At 43.2% G+C, this 21294-nt stretch overlaps 1 protein-coding gene across 2 annotated transcripts in view; it reads right to left on the reverse strand.

Annotated features, from left to right (window-relative positions):
- Positions 1 to 20001, reverse strand: part of LOC111142529 (beta-1,4-galactosyltransferase 6) — a 66281-nt gene extending 46280 nt beyond the window's left edge. The window contains exon 1 of one of the 2 annotated variants that reach the window (XM_022495775.1): positions 19298 to 20001. In XM_022495775.1, coding sequence (XP_022351483.1) covers positions 19298 to 19412 — 115 coding nt within the window. In that variant the 5' untranslated portion in view covers positions 19413 to 20001. The remainder of the gene's footprint in view (positions 1 to 19297) is intronic. The other variant, XM_022495777.1, reaches the window with a different exon arrangement.
- Positions 20002 to 21294: the final 1293 nt, after the last annotated feature.

Raw genomic sequence — 21294 nt, forward strand, 5'->3', positions numbered from 1 at the left:
AAGAGGGTCACAAAGATAAAAGGCCCCAGATGAATTAGTCTGAGCTTGAACACAGTGAAGAGGAAATGGTCAACCATATCAAATACCACAGAGGCTAAAAAGAAAGACTAAAAAATAACAGTTAGAAAAAATAAAACACTAATGGTTGGTACATACCCTTTGTCAAGCATCCTTAGGACAGCTTTACATATACTAAGCTAATTAATCCTTACAAGCAACCCTATAATGGTAGGTACCAATATTATTCCCATTTTGCAGATCAAGAAATTGAACAATGGAATTATATAACTTGCTCGAGGTCGCACAGTTATTAGCTGGTGGTGGAGCCAGAATTCAAACCCCAGCAGGCTGGCTCCAGTGGTCTTGCTCCTTACCACCATACAGTGCAGCCTCTTTAAAATGCTGGTAGGAGATCACTGTCAATCTTTAAAAGAAGAGTTTCTGGAAAGCAATGGAAACAAAAGGCAAGTAGCAAAGAATAAAGAGGATAGTGACAAAGTAAAAGCAATTTTAAGAAAAGAGAAGTGAGAGCAAGGTCAAGGAAGTTTTTTTAGACGGGAGAAAACTGAGCATGACTGTGGCCCAAGCAGAGAGAAGAAAGAGTAAATTTAACTTTAAGGTACTGAACGAAATAGGAGGAAGGATGGAAAGGAACAGTTCCACTGAGGGGACCACATAAGCAGAGGCTCTGGGGTGCACGGGCACACAACACATCCAGGAGTCAACAATCCAACTTGAGTAGAGTTTGGCAGCAATGAAAAAAAATTTGTCAAGGGCTAAGTGGATGGACAGTGAGAAAAAAAATAGGAGGAAAGAGGGGAGGGACTCGAGGTCATTGTGAAGATAAGAAGGGACGCCTGGGAGGCTCAGTAGGCTAAAGCCTCTGCCTTCGGCCTGGGTCGTGCTCTCAGGGTCCTGGGATCGAGCCCCGCATCAGGCTCTCTGCTCAGCAGGGAGCCTGCTTCCCTTCCTCTCCCTCTGCCTGCCTCTCTGCCTGCTTGTGATCTGTCTGTCAAATAAATAAATAAAATCTTAAAAAAAAAAAAAAAAAAGAAGTCATGTTAACAGTAAGTGAGAAAGTCCCAGAAGTGTAAGGGTTAGGAAGACTGTGGTCTGGGGAAGTGCAAGGGAGAGCAGGTCACAACTACGAGGACCTGATATGGCCAGACAAGGGAGGATGGAAGACAAGCCCAGACTGCCTGATGGCTACCAGTGGGGCATCAGTGGGGGATGAAGCGGAGAGGGAATGTTCTGAGCTGAGCGCAGGCATACCTCAGAGACATGGCAGTTCTGCCGCAGACCACCACAATAAAGCAAATACTGCAATTAATTGAGTCAAATAAATGTTTTCATTTCCCAGTGCATATAAAAGTTTATACTATAGTATAGCATTATGTCTTAAAAATCAATGCACATACCTTAATTTAAAAATACTTTATTGCCAAAAAAAAATCTTAATCATCACCTGAGCTTTCAGCAAGTAATACCCTTTTCGCTGATGTAGAGTTGCTTCAGTGTTGATGGCTGCTGATCAATCAGGGTGGTGATTGCTGAAGGTTGGTGTGGCTGTGGTAACTTCTTCAAATAAGATCATAATGAAGTTTGCCACATCAAATGATTCTTCCTTTCATCAGTGATTTCTCAGTAGCACACTAACACTGTTTGATAGCATTTTACCCACACTAGAACTTCTTTCAAAACTGGAGTCAATCCTCTCCAACCCTGCCACTCCTTTCTCAACTAAATTTATATCATATTCTAATCTCTTATTGTCATTTCAACAAACTTCACAGCATCTTTACCAGGAGTAGAAGCATCTCAAGAAACCACTTTCTTTGCTAATCCGTAGGAAGCAACTCTTCATCCGTTCAAGTTTCCTCATGAGGCTGCAGGAGTTCAGTCCCATCTTCAGGCTTCACTTCTCATTCTAGTTCTTTTGCTCTTTCCACCACATCTCCAGTGACTGCCTCCACGAAGTCTTGAATCCCTCAAAGTCCTCCATCAGGGAGGAAAACAACTTTTTCCAAACTCTTGGTAATGCTGATATTTGAACCCCTTCCCATCATAAATGTTCTTATTGGGATCTAAAAAGGGGAATCCTTCCCAGAAGGTTTTCAATTTACCTTGCCCAGATCCATCAGAAGAATCACTGTGTATGGCAGGTAAAGCTTTATGAAATTTATTTCTTAAATAAAACTTGAGAGTCAAAATGATTCCTTGACCCATGAGCTCCAGAACTGATGTTATGTTAGCAGGCAAGAAAATACTTATCTCATTGCATACTCCCATCAGAGCTCTTGAGTGACAAGGTACATTGTCAACGAGCAGGATTATTTTATAAGAAACCTTTTTTTCTAAGCAGGAGGTCTCAACAGTAGGCTTAAAATATTCAGTAAACCACGTTGTAAGAAAATTTGCTCTCATCAAGGCTTTGTTTTCCCATTTCTAGAGCACAGGCAGCGTAGATTTAGCATAATTCTTCAGGATCCTAGGACTTAGAGAATGGAAAATGAGCAATGGCTTCAACTTGAAGTCACCAGCTCCATCAGCCCCCACCTAAGAAGAAAGTCCACTTGTTCTCTGAAGCTTTGAAACCAGGCGCTAACTCCCCTTCTCTACCTATAAAAGTCGTAAGGCATCATCTTCCAATAGAAAACTGTTTTGTCTACACTGGAAATCTGTTGTTTAGTGTAGCCACCTTCATTAAGTAACTAGACCTTCTGGATCACCTGTTAACAGTTTCTATGTCAGCACTTGCTGCTTCCACCTTACTCTGTCGGTTTCTTCCTTTAAACCTCGTGAACCACTCTCTGCCAGCTTCAGACTTTTCTCTCGCAGCTTCCTCACCTCTCTCCGCCTTCATGGAATTGAAGAGAGGCAGGGTCTGGCTCTGAATTAGGCTCTGGTTTCAGGGACTGTTGTCGCTGGTTGGATCTTCTAACCAAACCACTAAAACTTTTTCCACTTCAGCAACAAGATTGTTTCACATTTTTTTAACACTCATGTGCTCACTGGAGTAACACTTTTCATTTCCTTCCAGAACCATTTCTCTAGGAGTGCCTGGGTGGCTCAGTTGGTTAAGCATCTGCCTTTGGCTCAGGTCATGATCTCAAGGTCCTGGGATTAAGCCCTGTGTGGAGTCCTGTGTCGGGGGAGGGTCCCAGCTCAGTGGGGAGTCTGCTTGTCCCTCTCCCTTTGCCCCGCTCATGCCCTCTGTCCCTCTCAAATAAGTAAAATTTTAAAGAAAGAAAGGAAGGAAAGAAGGAAAGAAAAGAAAAGAAACGAAAAGAAAAGAAAAGAAAGAAAAGAACAGAACACTTGGGTGGCTCAGTCGGTTAAGCCTCTGCCTTCAGCTCAGGTCATGATCCCAGGGTCCTGGAATCGAGTCCCACATCCGGTTCCTTGCTCAGCAAGGAGCCTGCTTCTCTCTCTGCCTCTGCCTGCCACTCTGCCTGCTTGTGCTCTCTCTCTCTCTGTGATAAGTAAAGAAATAAATAAAATCTTTTAAAAAGAGAGAAAAGGAAAGGAAAGAAAAGAAAAAGAATCATTCCTCTGCACTCATATCTGAGCTATTTGGTGCAAGGGGTCCATCCTTCTGCCTACTGGCTTTCGACATTCCTTTCTCATTAAGCATATCATTTCTAGCTTTTTTTTTTTTTTTTAAGATCTTATTTATTTATCTGACAGAGAGAAAGAGTGATCACAAATAGGCAGAGAAGCAGGCAGAGAGAGGGGGGGAAGCAGGCCCCCTGCAGAGTAGAGAGCCTGATGTGGGGCTCCGTCCCAGGACCCTGAGATCATGACCTGAGCCGAAGGCAGAGGCTTAACCCACTAAGCCACCCAGACACCCCTCATTTCTAGCTTTTAATTTCAAGTGAGAGACATGGGACTCTTCCTTTGAGGTGAACACTTAGAGGCCACTGTAGGATTATTAATTAGCCTATTTTCAATACTGTTGTGTTTCAGGGAATACAGGGAGGATTAAGGAGAGGGAGACTGATGGGGAATGGCCCATCAGTGAAGCAGTCAGAACACATGCTTTTATCAATTAAGTGTGCTTGCTGTCTTATACGGGCAAAGTTCATGATACCCAAAACAATTACAATAGTATTATCAAAGAACACAGATGACCATAACAAATATCATAATAATGAAAAGGTTTGAAATATTACAGTTATCAAATGTGACAGAGACATGAAGTAAGCAGAGATTGTTGGGAAAATGGCAGTAACAGGCTTGCTTAATATAAGATTGCCACAAACCTTCAATTTATAAAAACCCATTATCTACAAAGCACAATAAAGTGAAGCATAATAAAATGAGATATGTCTGTACTAACTGCCAAAATCATGCCGGCATGGAGAATGCTGGTGGGCAGAGGCTTCTAAAGAGAAGGGAAGGGCGCCTGGATGGCTCAGGCAGTTAAGTATCTGACTCTTGGTTTCAGCTCAGGTCATGATCTCAGGGTCATGAGATCGAGCCCCTGTATCAGGCAGGTGCCTGCTGGCATTTCTTGCCTTCCTGGGCTCATGGTCACATCACTCCAGTCTCTGCCTCTATCTGTACATTTCTCTGTGCACAGCACACACGGTCCCCGTGAAATTCTTTCCCTTTCGTTCCCCGTCTGCCCTTCCCTGAGTGTGTGCACACGTGTGTGTGTATGTAGCAGGTTGTATGGGGTCCCCCCAAAAATATGTGCATTCTAATTCCCAGAAGCCGTGAAAATGTTATCTTATTTGGAAAAGGAGTCTTTGCAGATATAATTAAGGATCTTGAGATGAGGAGATCATCCTGGATTACCTGGGTGGGCTCTAAATCCAATGACAAATGCTCAGATAAGAAAAAGGAAAGGGATATTTTACACACACACACACACACACACACACACACACACACACACACACACACAGAGGCACTGAAGAGAGCAAGGAAAAGATGGAGGCAGAGACTGGAGTGATGTGACCACAAGCCCAGGAAGGCAAGAAATGCCAACAGGCACCTGAAGCTGGAAATAGCAAGGAAGGATCCTCCTCGAGAGACTCCAGAGGGAGCGCAGTCCTGACAACAACGGATTTCAGACTCCTAGCCTCCAGAACTAGGAGATAATAAATTCCTGTTGTTTTAAGCCACTCAGTGTATGGTAATTCATATGGCAGTCCTAGGAAACTAATACACCACCACACGGTGTAGGTATAACTTTTCCCCATTTGAAATATCAAAAACAAATTCAGAGGCAAGTTGCATAGACAGGATTTAAGAACTGGGATTCAAGGACAGGTTGGAATGGCAGCAATATGGAAGAAGCCATGGCTGAAAGTCATAGAGGAGAGGGAGGGGCCAAAAAAAAAAAAAAAAAAAAGCGAGAGAGAGAGAGAGAGAAAGAGAGAGAGGAGGCACTGAAGAGAGCAAGGAAAAGATGGAGGCAGAGACTGGAGTGATGTGACCACAAGCCCAGGAAGGCAAGAAATGCCAACAGGCACCTGAAGCTGGAAATAGCAAGGAAGGATCCTCCTCGAGAGACTCCAGAGGGAGCGCAGTCCTGACAACAACGGATTTCAGACTCCTAGCCTCCAGAACTAGGAGATAATAAATTCCTGTTGTTTTAAGCCACTCAGTGTATGGTAATTCATATGGCAGTCCTAGGAAACTAATACACCACCACACGGTGTAGGTATAACTTTTCCCCATTTGAAATATCAAAAACAAATTCAGAGGCAAGTTGCATAGACAGGATTTAAGAACTGGGATTCAAGGACAGGTTGGAATGGCAGCAATATGGAAGAAGCCATGGCTGAAAGTCATAGAGGAGAGGGAGGGGCCAAAAAAAAAAAAAAAAAAAAAGCGAGAGAGAGAGAGAGAGAAAGAGAGAGAGAAATCCTTAATGTAAAAAGTAATGAGCGAGTGAGAAAGGTGGGATAAGCCAAATCTCAACTAGTGAAAGGAGAAGGAGGAAATCAGAAGGGGCACTAAAGGCTACAGGAGAGAAAACAGTTTCCCATATTAGCTACAGAACATATACCGAAATAAACAATGTGGGAAAAAAGCAAAATACCACTTATATATGCCCCTGGATATTACTACACACATGTGAATCTGGTATCTCTGAATCTATCAGATCTCACAATAATCTTCTAAGAAAACCCAAAGGTTTTCTTCTACCCACATCTAGCCCTGTTCAACTAATTCTCAGAAATGACTCACCCAAGATGGTAAAGCTAAACATATTATCTCTGGTAATAATGTTGTAAACCCCAGGATCAGGCCAGACTATATATGAAATATTGCTCATATTTTGCCTAGGACCAAAGTACTGCTTGGGTTGAAAACAAAACAAATGGTTCACTTTATGTCAAAGTACTATTTAAGCAGAGTATCTTACCACAGTGACAGTAATTCAAAGCCAGGTATGGGCTCAAGGAAATCTGTAGTGCAAATAATTACCAGCCTAGAATAACAACCTCCCCATCCTTCAAGTGAGTCATGGGCTGACTAATGAATTAAGAGAATGAAAGAACTCTGCATTCAGAATCCCATTTTATCAAGGAATAATGAATTCCGTGACTATATACAGTATAGCTCTATTTCAGATCTTAGCCAACAGCTACAGCTTTGCTGACGTAGACACTAAAAATTAACAAGAAATTCTTTACAATTGGTGCTTTCACCATTTCCACTCTGCAGTTAAGCAGTTTTAAGTTATTTTGGGAGATTATTTGTGCTTGAATACTGATCAAAATTAAATATTTTTAAATAAAACTGGACTTCCAACAGTCTTATTAAAGCTGTTCAGGGTGGAGACATGTGTTTGTTAGACAGATATTTACTGAATGCCTACAGTCTGCCAAACAGTAGCAGAAACTAAGGCCTCCAGGGGGTTCCTCTGTAAAAATCAAAATCCTGAAAAAGCATAAACTGCCTAAAACGACAGAAGTACTTTCAAAACAATCAGATCATCAGTTCAGGCTAGTTTACACTTAGCTAATAATTCTAAAAATAGACTCCGAACCTGAAAATATGAAAACACTATCTAACACAAGATATCGATCTGCACTGTCATGTATTAGTTCACTATTATTCACTTAAAACAAACACATGCTTCTTTAAAGCAGGACAGAGGCTTCAAGAGTTAAGCATTACACCCCACACTGTAGAAAAGCAAAATTTGGAGGAAATGAGGGAATTGAGGAAGAAGAATGCAGGCAATTAAATAGATTTTTTTTTAAAGCCAATCAGTAAGGAAATTTACTTAATGAAATTACATACTAAAAGATCAAACCATAAATAATCACACCCAGAAAACATTACAGAATTGTTGAAATTTAATGATTTCAGTGTACATACAGTGAATGTGAAATGAATCTCTATCCTCTTAAGAATTCTATCATGAGGAAAAAAAAAAAGTGGAAGTGGTATTTGAACTACATGTTTTACAATCATCCCCAATTTCCTTGTGTTTTCACAATTAAAATACCTTTTGATTTCAAGTTTATTTTATGAAAGGAAAATGACTCTAAAACAAGCAGGAAAGAAGAGTGCACTGTGGGAAATGAGTGTCAAAGATTTCTAAAGCTAGGGGAGCCTGGGTGGCCCAGTCAGTTGAGCCTCGGACTCTTGGTTTTGGGTCCAGTCATGATCTCAGGGTCATGAGATCCATGGGCTGGTGCAGAGTGTCCTTGAGACTTTCTTTCCCTTTCTCTCCCTCTGCCCCTCCCCGACTGTGCACACATGCACTCACATGCATATGCGTGCGCGCTCTCTCTCTCTCTCTCAACCGAATAAAATTTTTAAAAAAGATTTCTAAAGCCAGAGCACATTTTTAAATCAATATACAAGGCACCTTATAATTCTCTGCCTTAAGTCCCTTGATCCAAATAAAAATAAAGTCCAATTTCTCTTCCTCTAAGTCAAACTGGAAATTGCGTAAGTCATAATTTCTGAGCTATTAACTTAATTATTAGGAAGGTAATATATGCAAGATGGTTTCGTAAAGTCACATTAAATCTAAAAACGAAACAAGACATAATATTTCAATCAAGATGACAGGTTACAGTAACAAATCTCATAAACCTACTCACCTGTAACAATATTACAAAGGGACTTTCCTAGCCAGATGCTATATGAATTTTTTTAAAGCTTATTTTTTTTTTTAAGCAGAGAATAAGCAGAGAATAAGCACAAGCAGGGGAAGCTACAGGCAGAGGGAGAAGCAGACTCCCCACTTAGCAGGGAGCCTAGTGTGGGACTCTATCCCAGGACCCTGAGAGCCTGACCTGAGCCAAAGGCAGATGTTTAACCAACTGAGCCACCCAGGTGTCCCATGAAATGTTTTTGTTGTTGTTGTTTTTTTGTTTTTTTTTGTTTTTTAAAGATTTTATTTATTTATTTGACAAAGATCACAAGCAGGCAGAGAGGCAGGCAGAGAGAGAAGGGGAGAAGCAGACTCCCCGCCGAGCAGAGAGCCCGATGCAGGTCTCGATCCCAGGACCCTGGAATCATGACCTGAGCTGAAGGCAGAGGCTTTAACCCACTGAGCCACCCAGGCGCCCCCATGAAATGTTTTTAAATCATTGGCTAACATGCAGGGCTATATGTTTTAATCACTTTTTAATCTTATCAAGTAAATCACAATGTAACTTTCTAATAATTAGAAACAGTAACAAATTTCTGATCAACCTATAACTCAATCATACAGTTACTGCAGACCCACAAAGAAACACAGGATCTTGGCTATCTTAAAGGATGTGTTTGTTCATTCTGTCCATTTCTGCTCTGGAGGAAAATAATTTTTCACCATGATTGCCATCTCTAGCTCCAGTAAAACATGATGCTACAAACACGTTAATCTGGTTTTTAAAAAAGTAAGTTTACTTCTATGAAAGAGCAAATGATATAAGATGATTAATTTCAAAAAATAAACCTATCTACCACTTGATTTTTTTTAACCTATCAGTTGGAGTATTTGTCAGAAATAAAGTTCCCAGGGTCCAGAATTACCTAGGATGTGTATTAAAAATGAACCAGAATCAGAATTAGCATATCTGGTAATAAAAACCTAAGAAATAAACTCATGTATGCAAACCACCTTAAGTAAGGCTTAAGTACATTCATGTTTGAAAAACACTGCTTGTAGTAATTCTTTAAACATAACATTTGTAACAAGCAAAAAAGTAGAATCTTCTTTTTATATTAGTTTAACTTATATTAAATAAATCCTCTATACAGCTTTCTAATTTATGCACAGTTTATTCAGACATAGCAGAATCTATGTTTACCTCCTATTATAATGGTATCACACAATGATTTGGTGGAGCCAAAGACTTTTACTAACTCGAGTAATTAATCCTGAAAACAAAGATGAAAGCAAAAAGCCATATTTATTATGCCTCTAGAGAAAAAAAAAGTTAATTATAAATTTCAGATTTAAAATTACTAAGTATGTTTTCCTAAACATTTTGCTGTGCCACGTAGCCAAAAATATAACTGCTGACGAACATCCTTTAAGCTAGCTTTCCTATTTTAACTGAGGAGGGTTCTTGCTATAGCTTTAAACCAAACTTTGCCAAGTTGTGGTATGACCAAAAACAAGTACACCCACGAAACATAACAAATCAGGTTGGCCCAATGCAGGATTCACATACTAGAGAAAAATAAAATTGAGGTGTTACCTGAAATTCTCCAGTGAATCCAAGACATGAAGTAAAAATATCTAGTACTAACTGGAGTAAACTCTTAATTTTGCAAAGGAATGTTAATGGCATTGTAGGTGCCTACTTTCAACCTTGAATCGGCCTGATCTTCAACTCAAATCACATTACCTGTATGATAGTATTCTCTTTGCTATTCTGACAAAAGGCAGAAATGAAAAGAAACAGTCTTTAAAATACTAAATTACCATGTCCTCCAGAAATTAAAAAGAAGAAAAATAGATTCAGAGGGAAAAGGGATGACAGAGATGACAGGGGCAGGCAGCTCTGATTCAACGGGAACACTGTAGTCTGAGGCAGTGGTAACAACAGCCAGTTTGGTCTCAGGCAGCCAGGAAAGTTGATCAGAAGGGGAACGCTGCGAATGCAGACATCAATGCTCTTCGGAACTCCCAAAACGCAAACCTGCGCCATGCACCTCTTTCCACGGTCACACTGCAGCCTCCCCCCACCACCTTCACACTTACTGAGGTGAGGACAAACATGAAACGCAGGCTTGAAAGGGAAAGGAAGTCATAAAAAGCAGTGTGGGTGGGGGTGTGGGAGACAGGTGGAGGAGCAGGTCTGCCCTGAGGCTGGGTGAGCGAGGCTGCTGCAGAGTTTAACACAGCAGCACTGCGTTTAAGAGGCTATTAGGAGCCTGCTTCCTCCTCCCTCTCTGCCTGCCTCTCTGTCTACTTGTGATCTCTCTCTGTGTCAAATAAATAAATAAAATCTTAAAAAAAAAAAAAAAGAGGCTATTAGAAGTCTACCCAGTCTCCCAAGTATAGCACCTTCTCCAGCTTTAACAGGTGGTCATCTACCCCTGGCTGGATGAGGCACCTAGGAAGCCTTATTTCATTGTTTATAGCTCAGTCAGGATGATTTGATTTCTTAAAATCTGACTCTTTGTAACTACCCTCACTGTTACCTGATGCTATTCGAAAAAAAAAAAAAAAAAAGGTTCATCTCTCTTCGATATGGTGTTCCTTTAACCTAAAGAACACAGAGTTCATATTTCCCCCAAATCATTTCCCAGGCAACAATGACCAGACCCTTCACCTCCTGCACAGTGGAAGAGTCAGCTATCCCAAGGTGTACATTTCAGCTCTTCCAAAAAACTATATGCCTCAGCTCTTCCAACAATGACATGTGAGACTTTGGGCACATGACAATCTTTGAGAGGCTGTCTTGCCTTCTCTTTCTTTAAAACAAGGCTTTTATTCCATGAGCATGGGGTTTGGGGTGTGGCAGGAACAGCTCCGTGAAGCTCCATCTCGAATCTTTCTCCTGGGACTTCTTTGCACAAAGCCTTGGCTCCAGACGCCACGGCCTCTGTGTCCAAGGTTCCCATGGCGCTGGGCCCTTGAACACAGGCTCAAACCTACAGCACCGGTGAGGAGACTGGCAGCCACTGCTCTGACTACCAGAGCCTAAGGCCTACAAACTCAAGTGCTCTGATAAGCTCTGCAGTATACTCTTTGATAAAAAGCCCGACAGCATGGTGGGTTAGGAAATTATCCATCTTGTAGAACACTGCCTCAAGAGAAAAACCCATTCCATTCCCAACTAAATTCCAACTGGTATTTGGAATACCTACCACACCTACCATATGGAGACTACAAACCTAGATTAGGAGTTTCTCCTTTAGAAGTATCCACAGACATGGCTATTTTTACTTCTCACAAACATTAAAAGGAAGTCCGATAAGCACTGCTGCAGAATACATGTGTCACTTATCTCATTCCACCATATTGTTCAATAGACCTCAAATTTATTCACGAAAGAAAAACACGAAGAATAGTATTTAGCATTGTCAGATTTCAGTGAATCAATTTTCCATCCAAAAATACTGCATTTCCCACAAGTCCAAAGGATTTAGATTCATTTATACTGAAACAATATAACTTAAGTTACAAATGCTGCTCAAGAATAGCAATCCGACTGGGGTGGGAAGTCTCTAAGAACACTTCCCATTCCCTCGAACGTAGACCGAGTGACTCTCTTCTAAGAAAATATGGCAGGGGCACCTGGGTGACGCAGTAAGTAAAGCTTCTGCCTTCAGCTCAGGTCATGATCTCAGGTTCCTGGGATCAAGTCCCACATTGGGCTCCCTGCTCAGCATAGTCTGTGGCTCCCTCTCCCTCTGCCCCTCACCCCTGCTCATGCTCTCTCTCTCTCTCTCTCTCGCTCTACTACTTTCTCTCTAAAATAAATAAATATAATCTTTAAAAAAAAAAAAAAGAAAGAAAGAAAAGAAAATATGGTGAAAGTGGTGGGGTCATGAGCTGCCCTATGGAGAGGCCCATGTGGCAAGAAGGGAGGAAGGCCTCCAACTAACAACCTGCAAAGAACTGAGGTCCTTGGTCCAACAGCCCTCAGGAACTGAGTCCTGCCCAAATCCACATGGGTGAACCACAAGGCTGATCAACACTCAACACTCGGTAGCCTCATGAGAGACCTTGAACCACAGGCATGCAACCAAACCAGGTCCAGATTCCCAGCCCACTGCACCTATGAGATAATAATACATTTGTTCTTTTAAAGCCCTACATTTGGGGGTAATTCACAAAGTTATAGATAATTAACATACAGACCAATCCAATTTTCTCTACGGTTCCTAATTCCCAGCCCGTCCCTCCATATTCTCCCAAGGTATCTAACATGTAACAACCCAATGGTACTAATGAGTAAGCCAGTAAGAGGACAAAGGAGCTGCCATACCAAGAGAAGTGATTTAATCAGAAACATTCAGCCACTCAACAATTCTTCACTAAGCCTCTAGTGTGGTCCGAGGCAGAAACCAAATCTCTTAACTTGGGTTAGAAAACACATCACTCTATACTAAGATTTGGTCAAATAAACTGAGTACCTCACTCTCAACAAATAACTCAGATACCTACCCAAGCAAGAATGAACCTTATTCTCCATATTCATCTCATTTTTGCTAATACAAACATCTTTATGTCCTCTTCTTCCATCTCCAAAATTAATGTAACTATACACTTGATCCTACTCTCTCTACCTGCTCTCCATGATTGCAATCTTGTTCCCTTTAATCCATTCATACCAGTAATGCCTAAATATTTCTGAAATGAAAATCTGATCGTGTCACTGTCCTACTCAAAATTTAAGTTCAATGGTTTGAAACTGTCCTCGGGCTAACCTCAAGTTCTCACACCCAGTTTACAAGGATCATGATTAGACCCATATTTATCTCTCTAGCTTCAGCCCACACTCTCCTCTGCACTCTATGCTTTAGCCCCTATGTTTCTTTGTTGTTGTTGTTGTTTTAACTTTCCACTTCTTCACCTCTTAGCCTTCGAATCTTCCATTCTTGCATGAAATATTTTTCTCCTAAGCCCATCTTTTAATTACCTAACTTAAGCTTCTGGCCTCAGCTGCACCTTCATCTTCTCCATAATGCCTAAACCAGCTCAGGGCCATCCCACAACCCGCGCCTCCCTAGCAAAAGGTATTTCACTTTACTCTAGAATAGTTATTCTTCAGTTGTGAGGAATTCTCACTGGCTATAGGATCTATGAAGACAGGGACCACGTAGATCCTGTTCAATGCTGAACCACAGCACTTTCTGCAAACATTCGCTGTATGAAAAATTGAAGGAATGAGTCTTCATAGATCACATGTCATAATCTGTTCCCTTTCTCAAATCTTCAAACCCTGTCCTCAGTCCTTAAACCTTTCTATAAAGTTCTTATAGAACCTCAGGTCTTCCCATCTTGTAAGACTCCTTAGAACCTCCTTCCCCCTACTTTACCCTAACTAAGACACTTTCTTGTGACCTCTGATTTACTACCCAACTCAAGGCTATCTGACCAATCAAAACAAAATTGTTCCTGAAGCAGCTGTCATGGACCTCATACTTATCAAATTGGTAATTCTTCTTATAAGCATTAACCCATTTCTTATTTTTTTTAAAAGATTTTATTTCTTTATTTGTTTGACACAGAGAGAGAGAGAGAGACAGCAAGAGAGGGAACAGAAGCTGGAAAGAAAGAGGGAGAAGGAGAAGCAAGGTTTCCCACTGAGCAGGGAGCCTGATGGGGGGCTCAATCCCAGGACCCTGGGATCATGACCTGAGCCGAAGGCAGTCTTTCAACCAACTGAGCCACCCAGTCACCCTGCATTAACCTATTTCAACACTTGTCTTGCTAATCATCATTTTTCATTCATTCATTAATTCATTCATTAACAAAACCTCACTTTGCTCATATGATCTCTCTTTCCCTTCATTTTCCTGTTCCTATTTCTCCACTTACCCTAAGCTGTTAGACTGCATCCATAGCTGCCTTCTTTTCAGCTTCCACAAGTTCTCCTTGAGTGGCCACCCAAAACTTTCCATGTATCAACCACAATGATTGCCTATTTGGTACTGGGGAATGAAAAGGGGAACAGAGTCTCACGGGAAACTTTTCAAAGTACACTTGGGCCTCCTCTATATTTTGATTTAGCCTCTATCATCCCACATTTAAGAGTAACTGATTCAGTGAGTCACTTCTGCTTGTAGGAGTGGAAAATAAATAAAAAAATAAAACTCAGATATGTTGGGAGAGAAATAAGTACCATTCACCTACCTGCTGAAGATAGCCAAATCTCTCTCCTGTCAAACATTTCTCCTGGGCTCCAAGTCCTTATGTCCATCTTCCTACTACTGAGAAGTTCCTCCTGGGCATCCCATTGGTGTCCTAACTCAGTTTCTCTAAAACCAAAACAGCTCCCTCCAAGCACATGCCTTTCTCTATTCCCTATGACCAGCTACCAGGTTGTCGAAGCTAGAATACAAACAATGTCTTAAAGCTTCTCCCTTTCATTCAATGTCACTACTCCCATCCTCTTAATTCTGCCCAGACCCAACTATGACCTTGACCATGTTCTAATCTTCTGAGCTACCAAAAAAAATTCCTACCTGGTCTCCCTGCCACTAGTTGTGCCCTCTATCACTGGGCTCCATGCTAAGAGAAATGCTGTAGAACAAAGGATTGCATCATTCCCCTTTTCAAAACTTCTGATCTTTCCTGCTACTCCCAGGGCAAAAATTTGAGCATTGGATAAGTGGACCAGCAAAGGAAGGCCTAGAGGAAAGAAACAGCTGACACCAGAGCCCAAATCAAAAGAACCCTTGAAAGGAGCCATGTAGGTCAGAGAACTTGGGTGAGGAAAAAACCAAGGGACCTTTGAAACACAAAGCAAACTGTAACAGCTCACAACACAACCAGGCTTACCCAGCCAGGGCCAGGAGGCCAAAGGGCTATGATAAGAAAGCTGCAGGGCAACTTGCCACCTTCTGAGCTAGCCAAGAGAGACCCAGGGAAAATGTGAGGGGGCTCTCAGCAAGGACCTAACGAAGTTACCCTCTCCCCTAACACCTACTAGTACACACACACCCACATGTCCTGACCGCCCATGAACTACACTAGTACCAGCAGAGCGCAATCCGCCTAGAGGCCCAAATTGCCAGGTAATTCCTTAAAGGGCCCACAGGAATCCAGACCAAAGTACCCCAACCAGATTCCACCTCTCTTCAAAGAATAAAACGGCCTGTCAGCACATCTAGGAAAGGTCAAAACCTCTGGTGAGTCACATAGACAGTGAAACCCCACTCCCAATGAGTCGTGCAATCTTCTCCACAATACTATCCCATTGATTATAGGCACATCAAATTTTTTCTTAATCACAGACAGCTTTGATAAACCTATATGAGTCAAAACCAGCTTCTCTCTGCCAGAATTTTAGGGACCTCAACACCAAAACACTAGGCGGGGCAGGGGAGTCCCAAGAATTTTTCTCAATGTGGCTGATCTGCCAGCCCATACCCTCAGTGGTAGCCAGATGGAAATACTCCTATTTTCTGTAAGTATCTTTGGCCATGCTGCCCCATTACTCAGTCCGGTCAAATCTTATCCATCCTCAATAGCTTGTTCCAACCAGCAGCTCCCTCTGGAAATCCTACTCAGCCTCACTCCACAACGCAGGCTCTCCAATGACTGGCAGCTCTTTCCTGGTGCTCGTCCCATTGTAGCACGAAGGAAGTAACTCCGTCTTAGTCATCTATCTTCTGTGCCTCAAACAATGTCTAGCCTATCTGAGATACTCCACTTGTGTTGGATGAATGAACTCCGAAGTCATAAGTTCATCTTCTCCTACGATGCGACAGCAGGAAAATACAAGTATGTTGTGTTGGAAGCTGCACTGGAAACTAAACACTAAATGGGATTCTACTCTCAATCCAGCCAGGTCAAGAACTTGGGGGGGAAATGCACTCATCCTTTTGCAATCACGTACAAAGGCGAAAGAGAACGAGAAACAACTAATGGCTCCTGACTCTACCAGATGGGCTAGGGAAAAAATCTGTCTTCCTGTGGGGGATGGTGTCTACAGACCAGTTTCCCTTGTTACTAAAGTTCATAATATAAAGATTATCCGTGTGTTTCCTGCATGAATCAGAAATTTCAAGGAAAAGGTTTCAAATTATTCTTAAAATAATGAGCTTGGAGTCTGATGGGACTCTTAGAGTAACACCTAAATAGCCAATGAATTGTTCAACATGAGAAAACACTGGAAACTAAACAGACTATGCTTTCTACAACTGTGTGGTACTATCTGCTCAGAGGGAAGAGAGAGAGGGAGGGAGAAACACAGGTTAAGAAGGCTAAGAAAAAGGAACTAAAAATGAGAAAGGACTGCCCGGGGAAGGTGCAAGACAAAAACAGGTCTCTGGACAGAAAATGTAGGAAACTAAAATTAATGTCTACACAACAGGTTGATGTGGACAGGAATAATACGGACTTTTTAACAGAAGACATTTGAAACATTTACTTAGAATCAATAAAAAGTGCTCTCTTACACCACATATATTTTCATCACAAGAAAGTTTTGCCCTAAGATGTAATTCAGACTAAAATATGAATTATTTCAAGAAGCTTCTCTGTTCATCGAATGTAAATTAGTTATAAGAACCTAGTTTGGGGATATATCTCATTAAGAAGAAATCTGGAATGAAACAGGAAGTGTACATGAAGCATTTCTGTAGCACACCAACGTACTATGGTTATCCTGAAAATCAACTTGTGCGCTGATTTTGCATTGTGAGCTAAACTAGCCACATGAACTATTTTTCATGAACTATCACTTTTACTTTAAAGAACTGACAGGCTTGGTTATTTAAACTCCTGTATTTGACCTACATTTTCCCAAAAATGAACAAAGTGAGCCTGGCACTTCCAAAGGGAAAAAAAAAAAAACAAAAAACAAAAAAAAAACCCTGACAGTATTTGTTGCCAATGATAAAATTTGAGCTTTCAGGCAAACGTGATTTTTGGAAAACTGCTTCCCAATAAAAGAGAAATAAGGAGACTTTTTTTTCTGCTAAGTAATACTGGGTTTGGGAAATAGATATAGCTTAACAAATTGATAGCACTTTATAAGTATTGGGTTTCATTCTCCTTACTGGCTTTAGTCAATTTTTTTAAGTTCTAAATTTAGGACCCACAAAAACAGTAGCTTAAACTGTGTCAACCTAATTGTCTATAAGAAAACTGCCAAATTTTTATGATATATAAGTGATTAGTCTGTGGCAAACGTTAAACTCACACATAACTGAGAAAAAAGTATTAGTATTACGTATCAATTGAATTTTAAGAATCTACAGATAATATATCAATGCGCCAAGAAAAAAAAAAAAAGGATGACTACCAAGTAACAGAATTCTGATCTCCTTTGGTTAACATTTTGAGTATCATAACTTCAACAAGTTATTCAAAATACCAAGAAAGTAAAAACATTGTTGCCTAAGCGCAAAAAACCTTTTTCTGCAAAACCTCTCAAAGTTAATGTCTGAGTAACCAACATCACTCAAAGATTTCCAGCCTTTAAAGAGCTACATGACAAAGTAAAAATGGCTGTAGACGGAAGAGTTAATTTCTATGACTGTCAAAATGGCAGAGGACTTTAAGAAAAGCCAGCCAAGGGCACCTGGGTGGCTCAGTGGGTTAAAGCCTCTGCCTTCAGCTCAGGTCGTGATCCCAGGGTCCTGGGATCGAGCCCCATATCGGGCTCTCTGCTCAGCAAGGAGCCTGCTTTCTCCTCTCTCTCTGACTGCCTCTCTGCCTACTTGTGATCTCTGTCAAATAAATAAATAAAATCTTTAAAAAAAAAAAAAAGCCAGCCAAATAACTACTCTCAAGTCCACTGAACACCACTGTAATTTCTACTACAGGCTTCCAGGGGTTTTTATTTAGCCTAAAGAAAAAACTGCTTTAAAAGAAAATAACATCTTAAAATATTCACACTTGTTAAAGCTTTAACCTCAAATTTCTATTTTGGAATACATCAAGGTTTCAACAATTTATGTCTTCTCAAGCATCATTATCTTAATTTACACATCTTACTTGAATTCAAAAATTTCATCAAGAAAAAGTCACAGTAATTCTGTTCTAGGAAATGCAACAGTCTTCATGAGGTTTGCATCTTCCTTCTCCTCTGCAATTCATTACAATACTCTATTATAATCACACAAGACAATGCTCTGATACTAATGCCATCTCAAAATTCTGCAGGTGTTTTCATTGTATAAGAGGCCATACATTTTTGACTTACCCAGGGAGAAAAGGCCCTGGCTCAAAAGACTACTAGTGTCTAAAAAGAAATAATAGGAGACACGCACTATTACTGAGTGAACAATAAACTTATATTTTACACTAAATACATTAACATTAAATACATACCATAAATATTTAACATTAAACACATAATGGCCAGGAAAAACGCAGAAAAAGTTTTGGAGATACAATGTGTTTTAATATCCATACGAAGTTCTTATTTTTTACTCATTAGAATGCCACACTGGCACCTTTCAACCAAAGGGGACTGAGTACTTAGAATATTAAATGACCCAATCCAAATAGATTCTTTAAAAAGGTATTTGACCCAAAATATGATAAATAGGTTAAAATGTTAAACTACAAACAATCCTGTATAACTGTCACTTTAATCACTGTATTATCTCAGAAATCATCCTAACAGGTAGCAGAATCTACCTACCCTTGAAAAGCTGACTAAAGAATGGAGCATTGTTTTCACAAGAAAACTCATCGCCTAAAAATTCCTGAAGTGTGGCACAAATGTTCACTGACCCCATTCTAAAAAAGTGACCTAGAATACTAGAATACATACATTCTTGAACTCAATCACATCCCCTGGTGTTGGTTTCTCCTTCTTATTTTTAAACCAGTTATTATATCCGAGGGTGTTTGAATAAAACCTGGATTAAGCACCGAGTTTAAGCTTCAAGAGCTGATATCACATGAATAAAGCTGTCAAGAATACTCGAGAAAGCGACCAGGGCATCCGGCAAAATTACACCTAATTTTGCTACGTCCATTTAATGCAGTCTTTTAAGTTAGTTAAACCGGCACAAACGAAACTCACGTACTAAAGCCATGCCCCGAGCGGTTTATCTGACACGTCTGAAATAACATTTCAAATAAAATGCTTTCTGCCAGTCTCCTGTTTATACACCTTCCAAATCCCATAAGTAACATCCTGCATTTCCTACGGTGTGACTGTGGGAAGGGAGGGTGTGTCTCGGTGCTTACCGATGCCCGGAGCCACATAGACGAAGTAGAGGCAGGAGGAGGAGAGGGAGAAGAAGAAGATGAAGGCGAGGAGGGAGCGATTGGAGACCCGCATCATCCTCTTGAGCACAGACATCTTTCTCTTCCCGGCCAGCAGCTCAGGCTGCGCTCTCACGCCGGACTTGGGGGCACCATCCAGGCCCTAAACTTCCATGAATGTACCAAGAACCCCGAGACTGCAACGGGGTCCGCGCGGGGAGGACCAAGGGGAGAGGGCCGGAGCGGGAAGGAGGGAAGGGGAGGGAGCGGACGGAATGAATGGGAAGCCGGAGAGTCGGGGGAGGGGAGGCGCGGGAGGAGAGGAGGAAGGGGTGGAGGAGGGAAAAAGGAGGCAAGGCGTGGGGCGGGGGGGCCGGGGACTGCCGGACCTGCGGAGGCCCAGGAAGGGCAAGGACGCGCCTTTTATCCGCCCCGCAGCGGCGGGAGGAGGGGCTGCAGGTGGGAAGAGGCGCGGGCTGCGCGCCGCGGCGCTCCTGCGGAGAGGGGCAGCGAACTGCAGCGCGCCCGGGCTCCCCCCGTACGCTGGGGTCCGGGGCGCTTAGCCCCCGCGCTCGGGAAGCGGCCCGCGCGCGCTCGGCAGGCCTGCGCCGCCGCCTCGTCCCGGCCGCGGCGTCTCGTGCCTGCGCGGGGCTAGCGTGGGCGCCGGGGCCGCAGTCCGCGCGCGCGACGCGCGGGGGCCCGCGGGGGCCCTGGGGGCCGAGGAGCTGAGCGCTCGCGGGCGCGCAGCCTCCTCCTCATGCCGCGCCGGGCCCCGGCGCCCCGCGGCGGCCGCGGGAGCGGTGCGCAGACGAGGGCGGCGTCCCGGCTAGCGGCGAGCGCGCTCCGACTCTGGCTCCTGCCACCGCCAGCTGCCCGCCCGGCCGCAAGGGCGGCAACCGCAGCAACATTACCGCCGCCGGCCTGGGGTGAGACGACCCCGCCGGCGCCGCCCCCACTCCGCCCCCGGACACCAGGCGTAGAGCGGCTGGGCGACTCGCGCTGCGGGCAGACCCCGGGAGCCCGAAGAGGAGGCCGGGCGCCGTCGGAGCCGCGTCTGGGTCGCTGAAGGGGGACGGGCCTGAAAGGGCGGGGGAGCCGCGGAAAACCGAGGACCGGCGCGTGCGCCCGGAGACCCCGCGGGGCTCCGCGCCTGAGCTCGAAACTGCAGGCGGCGCCGCCGGGGCACCCGAGAAAACCTGGAGGCCCCCACCCACCCGCTCCCCTCCCTTCGCCCCAAACACCGCGCCTCCTGATTGGCCGGCGCCGCACCGCGCCGAGCAACCTGCCCCCTCCCCTCGCGCAGCGACCTGGGCCGCTGCCGCCTCCTGCGTCACCGCCGCCCCCGCCTGCCCCGGGACCCCAGCGCCAGTCGTGCTGCTCGGAGCTGAGGGATAGGTCTTGAGCCTCAATACGCAACCCCCCCACCCAGGGATCGTTAAAGAAGGATGATGTACCTTGAGGGAAATGGGTATCTCGAGGAGGGGACTTCAATGGTGTAATTTCCTCCCAAAATAGACGCTCCGGGAGCAAGATTTTTTTTTTCCGGTCCCGGATTAATGAAACCTTCCATCCCGCACTTCTTACAGAAACATACTGCTAGGATGTGTTATGGATCTATGTATATCCCTTATAATGGGACTTGCCTTCTCATCTGGAGGTGAGCGCCGGTGGTCTCTACGGTAGCTCTATCCATTCAGGCGGGGCCGAAAAGACTTCTGTGCAGCCAATTGGCCGTTCAGTACTGCAGCACCAACCAGCTTCAATTGGCAAATTGTTTTAATTCCCCTCCTAGGCCGTGGTGTCCCTTTGTTCAAAAAGGAGAGACCTTTGGTAAGTAAATAAATTAGCCTGGAGCCTTAGTTCAGCTATCTCAGTTTGCCAACCTGTGTGTGAAGGTGTTTCAACTAATCATGTAAGTGGCTGGTTGCGCCGCCCCCCTCCCCGCCTTATTTGCTCAGCATTTCCAGAGGCAGTGTGTT

The sequence above is a fragment of the Enhydra lutris genome, unplaced genomic scaffold, assembly GCF_002288905.1.
Source record: "Enhydra lutris kenyoni isolate GAN:26980312 unplaced genomic scaffold, ASM228890v2 scaffoldscaffold8, whole genome shotgun sequence".
Taxonomy (NCBI): domain Eukaryota; kingdom Metazoa; phylum Chordata; class Mammalia; order Carnivora; family Mustelidae; genus Enhydra; species Enhydra lutris.